The sequence below is a fragment of the Phodopus roborovskii genome, unplaced genomic scaffold (genome assembly GCF_943737965.1).
Source record: "Phodopus roborovskii unplaced genomic scaffold, PHOROB, whole genome shotgun sequence".
Taxonomy (NCBI): domain Eukaryota; kingdom Metazoa; phylum Chordata; class Mammalia; order Rodentia; family Cricetidae; genus Phodopus; species Phodopus roborovskii.
The window spans coordinates 2009674-2016690 of NW_026126571.1; the positions used below are offsets into that span (position 1 = coordinate 2009674).

General features: G+C 54.9%; 1 protein-coding gene across 1 annotated transcript; it reads right to left on the minus strand.

Annotated features, from left to right (window-relative positions):
• Positions 1-6951, minus strand: Bola3 (bolA family member 3). The gene is made up of 4 exons (XM_051202803.1): positions 6863-6951; positions 5502-5625; positions 4358-4446; positions 1-261 (listed from the first exon to the last, which is right to left on the minus strand). The coding sequence occupies exons 1-4, from the start codon at positions 6914-6916 to the stop codon at positions 196-198; spliced, it is 333 nt and encodes a 110-aa protein (XP_051058760.1). The 5' UTR covers positions 6917-6951; the 3' UTR covers positions 1-195.
• Between the last annotated feature and the right edge of the window lie 66 nt (positions 6952-7017).

Here is a 7017-nt window from a genome sequence, read left to right on the forward strand (position 1 = left end):
TGTCATGAGCGGTGGGTATCTGTGTTCTTTAATTAACTCTAAGTAGATAACATAGCTCTCACATTATAATACATAAGTGTCTATGAACAAAATATGTACTTTTTTTTGGGGGGGGGTGTCAGGGATTTTTCTGGAAGATTGATGTGAAGTGCCCTCATGGTTTTGAGCATCAGAAGTCACGTAGCCCGGGTGCCCTCAGGACTTGGGGACAGAGGTGAATATCCGAAGGCCGTGCATACCCTTGATCTCATCTTTCAGTGCCTGAGGAAGAGATATCAGTCAGTTCTCCTGGTCTTTACATTGGCTGCGGAGTGTCCTACATGGCTCTGTCTCAAGGATCTTTGCACACGTTTTGTCTAAGCAATTTTCCCTTCACGATATTTTTTTGCCTCTGCCTGTGTGGTGTGTGTATGTGTGCATGTTTGCACATGTGTAGGTGCACGTGTACGTGTGTGTCCGTGTGTTTGGAGGCCTGAGGTTGACACTGGGTATCCTCCTCCTTGGCCACTCTCTGCTTTATATATCAGGTGGCTCCTGAGCCTGGAGCTTACTGTTTTGGCCAGTCATCTAGCCAGCATACTCCAGGGGACACCCCCCCCCCCCCGTTCTGTCTTCCAGATCACCCAGGACTGACGCCGAGTGTGGTCCGGGAGGTCTGCAATGCCAGCATCTGGTTTCATCAAACTCAGGTACTCACACTTACACACAGCATTTTACCCTCTAAGCCTCTCCCCAGCCCCCTTTATAATGTTTTGTTTGCCTGAGGCAGAGACTCACTATATAGCCCTGGCTGGCCTGGGACTTGCTATTGCAAACCAGAGTCCTCCAATTCGGATTGGAGTGCTGGGATTAGAGGTGCCCCCCCCACACCCAGCTCCCTTTATAGTTTTCAGTCAATAGTAGTTAGGTTTATAGCCAGGTGACGGTGGCATATGGCTTTTATCCCAGCACTCAGGAGGCAGAGGCAGATGGATCTCTGTGGGTTCAAGGCCAGTCTGGTGCACGGAGCTAGTTCCAGGGCAATCGAGGCTACACAGAAAAGCCCTGCCTGGAGAAAACAAACCTATGCTTGCTGTGGTGCTATGTACCCATAACCTAACCCCTGGGGTAAGGCAGGGTGGTAACTTGGGCTTAGGTGTACACGTCCAGCCCAGCAATACAGAAGACCCTGAACCTACAGCACATACACATGCACGCATGCACGCACACACGCACACTCACACTAATATCTACAGCACACATACAGGCACACACACCCCCCTACCTGGGGTGTGGAGGACCTCTGACCCAGAGTCCGTAAGGGAGTAAATAGGTCAGGATATGGGCCCAGATGTTCTGTGGTCCTGGCTAACAGCTGGTTTCAGTCATGTCCCTAACTGGCCCTACCAAGGCCAACTCTGTAGTCAATGGAAGCCTCAACTCTGCTGAAAAAGCCTCCTTACCACAGTGGGGTCCCTTCCCTCTGCTTGCTGCAGGCCCACGATGCCCCCTAGTGGCTATTTCTGTCTCTGCATCTGGGCTACTGCCTAGGCACACCTTCAAAGGGACAGGTCTGTCTTGGACCCCCGAAGCTTTGAGGCTCTGCAACTTTGTAGTGTGCACACTTCCTCTTCCCAGCTCCTCCCCTGATCTCCCAGGGCTCCTCAACACACATCAGTGTCACATGCTACCTGTTACAGCCACGGAGGAGTCACTGACAAAAATCACTGAGGCTCTGGTGGAGAGGTCAGGACTTACCAACCTACCCTCAGTGTGGGAGTGGACACAGGAGGACCAGTCATGGGGCTGCAGGCAATGCACTGTGTCCAGTCCCCAGTGCTCAACAAATAAAAGAAGGTCAAGGTTGTCCTCAGGCACATAGGCCAGCTTGGACTAGGAGTCACTGTCTCAAATAAACAAAACAAGCCAGGCGGTGGTGGCACACACCTTTAATCCCAGCACTCAGGAGGCAGAGGCAGGCAGATCTCTGTGAGTTGGAGGCCAGCCTGTGAGTTCCAGGACAGCCAGAGCTACACAGAACAGAAAGCTACAGCTGGGGTGAGCATGACTAAGCACGACTGTGCACGTAGTGTTAACGCTAGGTATTGGGGACACCAAAGGAAAAGGGACCATGATAAAGAATAGAACTATAAAAACAAAACTCAAGGCCAGCAACAGTGTCACCGTGAGGGTCAGGATGATGGCTCACCGGGTACGAAGAGCACTTGCCAAGCAAGCCTGACAATCTGAATCTGACTCCAGAACCTATGTGAAAAGGCCAGATGTGGCACACATCTGTAGGCCTTGGCATTCCTAACAGAAGGGGAAGACAGGAGAATTGCCTGGAAGCTAGCCTAGAGCACACAGAACATTTAAGGAGGGCTTACAATGTGTCCTCAGGCTGTGTGGACACAGGGAGGTTGAATAATAACTTACTCAGGGTCACAGCCCAGAAAGTAGCAACTGTAGCCGCAGGCCAAGGGAAGCATGTGGGTTAATAGCATCCAGGAATCCAGTCACACCAGGCCGTGTCTGTCTTTGAGAACAAAACCCAAGTCCCACAGGCTGTGGGGACAGCTCCCAGCCAGGTCTCCCCTGTCCTGTCCGACCTGGGCTCTGAGCCTGGAGACCACACAGAGCTGAGCGGTATCCGGAGGAGCTCTGGCTGCTGCCCCATCACAGCCTGCCTCCAGCCAAGGACGGGGCTGTGAGAATGTCGGGTGCGTGTATCCAGGACACAAGTTGAGTTGCCAGCAGCTGGAAGGAGTTGGAGGGCAGGTAGGACGGCCCAGTGGGTAAAGGTGCTGGGCAAGTCTGACTACCTAAGTTCAAATCCCAAGGACCCAGATGGAGGAAAGCAAGTTCTATTCTACCCACATATGTACAGCAACATGTGTGCCCTCCCTGATAGGAATTTTGAATACACAATTTTAAAAAGAGGGAGTTGGGGAGGGGAGGGGTCTGGAGAGACGGCTCAGAGTGAAGAGCTCTGGCTGCTGATCCAGAGGTCCTGAGTTCAATTCCCAGCACCCACATGGTGGCTCACAGCCATCTGTAATGAGATCTGGTGCCCTCTCCTGGCATGTAGGCACACATGCTGGCAGAACACTGTATATATAATAAATCTTTAAAAAGGGGAAAAGGGGAGGGGCTTTGGGGCCCAGGAGGATGGGAAGCAGCTTTTGAGTTGGGTGCGGAAGGGAACCTAAGCCAGAGGTTCATTCAGGGCCAGGATCAGATGGAGAAACACCAACAGGCAACAGCCAGCTGGGAGGGAAGTCCCTCGACAACTGTAAAAGATGTGAGAACTCGAGATAAAGGGGTTTATGGCCACCACTCTGGTTGTCAGAAACTAAGCCAGCTGATAGCACACAGGCCTCTGACAGTGACACCAAGCAGAGTTGCCCAGAGCAGTGGCTTCCGAGACAGAGGCCCAGAGTTCAAGCTGGTGCAGGTTCCAACTGAGGAACACATACCAAAATCTCCTCAAACGTGTCGTTTGGCACTGTCTGCGCCTACAGATACGTCAGTGTGTAACAGCAGGTAACACTGCCTGGGCCAGGCACAGTGGGGTATGTCTGTACCTCTGCTCAGGAGGCGGTGGCTAGAGAGATGGGTCCAAACCAGGCAGCATCAGATGGGCGCCTGTCCTAAAAATCCCTAATGAGGGCTGAGGCTTTACGGCTTTTACGGCTGCTGGCAGAGCACTTGGCTAGCACACTCAAAGCCCTGGGTTCCATCCTCGGCACCTCATAAACTATGTGTGGGTGGTGTACGCCTAGAAACCCAGCATCTTGGAGTTGGAGGCAGGAAGATCAGAAGTTCAAAGTCACCCTCAGCTGATAGTAAGTTTGAGACCAGCCTGGACCAAGTCTTTAAAAAAAAAAAAAAAAGGTACCCAAACGAGGCTCAGTAGGCAGAGCTCTTACCGAGTGTGCCTGAGTTTGGTACCCAGACTTCCTAAGACAGGCATGTTGGTACACACCCCCAGCATTTGGGAGGTGGAGGCAGGCAGGGGAATCAGAAATGCAAGACCACCCTGGCCTGCACAATGAGTTTGGGGCTGGCCTGGGCTTCGTGAGACCCTCTTTAAAATAACAAAAACCCAGACCAAAGAAACAGTAAACAGTGTTAGTATTAAGAAGAGTTGAAAGGTAGCTATTGGATGGTTTTCAGTTTTTCACGGATTTACATTTGCTCAACATCAACCTAGTGAGTCTCTGATTTTGTATTTCCAGGGTCTGGAGCCCTAACCTCCTGATGGTATTCTAAAGGAGGCCTTGCTCAATCTCTGCTGGGACTGACAGTGACATCCGCCACGCCCTCCGCGGTGCCCTCAGACGCTGAAGGCCAGAGGGGACCATCGGCAGCCACTGACCTGATTGACCATCTGGTGCTGCTGGACGGTCCTCTTCTCCTTAAACTCTTCCGATTCTATTTTAATCTCGTACATCGCCCCACAGCCTCCTGAAACAGTCAAAGGTATTTCATTTACAACAGATGATCGCAGACTCGCGCCCCTCGAGTACCAGACAGACAGTCCTAGGAAAGGAGCGCCCTGACGGCGTTCCGCTAACAGCTGTAGGTAAGATCAGTTCCGACCCGACCGTTCACTCCTGGCAGCCAGCCTTGACCCAAACGCGCTCCTGGTGTTTCCAAGGCCTCTCTGCTACCCACGACAGTCGAGCGTGGGCAGGAAAGGGGAAGCCCAAGGCCTGGGAGGCATTGGGAGGTAGATTCTTAGCCATGGGCGATGGCAGGAAGGTCAATTTCAGTATTCCACCCTCCACAGACCCATGAAAAAGTGCAAAAGTCGCCTGATGTTTCATCCACTGCCGATGACGGTTGACAGTGACGGCCCACTCAGCTGCATCTAGTGTCACTTAGGGCAGACATCTCTGTGTGAGGGAGTTTCTGGACTGGGGTAACTCAGCCCTAAACCAGAGACCTGGGCAGAAGGAGAAGAGAGCTCCATGCCAGCATCTTCCTCTTTCTCTCTCTCTGTCTTTCTCCCCCCAGCCCAATAAAAGCTATTTCTGACTGTTCTCCCACCGGTGCAATCGTGCTCTCGGGGACATCAGGAGCCTTCCTTGCCATGGCAACGCAGGGCTGGCTCTTATCTAGCTGCCTGCACCTGTGTCCCTTTCTGGGTGTGTCTGGATAAGCCCCCCCATCTTCCCTCTGCCCCGTCCTGACAAACAGCCAGACATTCGGAGGTGTGGCGGGGGCCTGAGAGCAGGGCCAGCCTGGGCTTGGAGAGTCTGCCTGGGCCCTGATTCTGCCCCTGGATCTCCTGTTTCCTGTGGCCGCTTTGGGCTTGACTCTTGGATAAAGCCTGATAGTTGATCAAACCTATCTAGGGCCCATTCTGGCTCCACCATTGTAGGGTATCAGAAGAATTAAGTCCCCATCTCCAGCTGGCCCAAAGCAACACATGGCAAGTCCCCTCCTTCCCGGCTTTTTGACTTCAGCCTCTCCCCCGGCAAAGCCCCACGGAGAAGGCAGGCGGGAGGGACGCTCACCTGAGATGTCTGTGACTTTGATAGCTGTGGCTCGAGGGAACTTTTCTTTGAGAACCTGGGTCACTTTGAGCTCCCCCTCGGTCTGGGAGGCAAACATCCGGTGTACACAGTGCAGCAGAGGGAGCTGTGACATCGAAGAGGAGGGTGGCATGATGTATTAGGGTCAGAGAGCAGGGTGCCAATCTAGGTTGCAGAGTTGCATCGTGGGTTTTGTGTGTGCGGCAGCCCGTGTGTGATGTGCACTATTAGGGGTTGGAGGACGAGCACAGCAGTCACTCCTAGGGGCATCGCCTTGCTTTTCCAGACAGTTGCTTGCTCGCTGGCTTGGAGCTCATTGAGTGGGTTAGGCTGGGCAGGGCAAGTCCCAGGCGTCCACCTGTGTACCCCTCCCCCCCCAGCAGGGATCACAAAGTGCGTGCGCCCACACCTGGCTCTTGTTAACTTTGTGCTTTTAATTGTGTGTATTTAAGAGTCTGTGTGCATGAGCGTGGTGTTTTCGGAGGCCGGGTGAGGGTGTCGACCCCTGGAGCTGGGGTTACAGGCAGCTGTGAGCTGACTGACATGAGGGCTGGAAACTGAACTGGATCCTCCGCAAACGCAGTGAACGCCCTCACCCATCTCACATGGGCCCTGGGGACCGAGCTCAAACCATCCGAGCCCCTCTCCCCAGCTCTCACTGACTGTGACTGCAGGCTTGGGGACTGGGACTCCTCCTCGGACAGAGGAGGAGTAAGCGGACGGCGGGGCAGGCATAAAGTACAGTCGGTAGGAGGCGGCACCGTGGCTCGCCCTGCAGAATCCTCGGGAGCCTAACTCACCATCCTGTCTACAGACTAAGTCCCAGAGGGCCTGCCCTGGACAGACCTGGGGTCAACACAAGTCCTCCGCAGGGAGGCAGATTCAAGCCGAGCAGGCGGGTGAGTATAGAGAGGTGAGCTACAGATGAGTGTGAGGGGGAGAACGGGGGGGGGGGGGGGCAGGCACCGTGGCTTAGGACTTCATTCCCAGAGTCAGGAGGAACGCCGCAAGTTCTAGGCTAGCCAGAGCGACAGTGTGAGACCCTCGCTCGATGCTGGGCTCCCTGCAGAGTGCAGGCTCTGAAGGGTCAAGGTCAGGGCCTGCTCTCAACAGTTGCAGGGCCCCGCAACCGACGCGGGGACCACACGGCTGCAGCCCTGCTTTCCGCTACGGGGTCCGCTAAACCCGATCCACCGAGCCGTGCCCATCAGCTCACCCACTGAGATCGGGTCAGGAGGAGGGAATCGGTGAGCAGGGAGGGACCCCGGCCTTGCCTCACAGCCCCGGCCGGACAAGCGCCACCCGAACTCCCCCGCAGCTCCGCCCGGGCCCCGCCGGCTCACCCCGTGGCTTCCGCGGAGCAGAGGCAGAGCGGACGCCGGGCCCCATGCCGCCATGCCCGGCGACGCAGCCCGCAGCCCGAGGTCACAGTGCAGCCGGAGAGACACCGGCACTCGGTGCAGAGCGCAGCCCTGGGCGAGCCCGCCCCCTGCCGCCC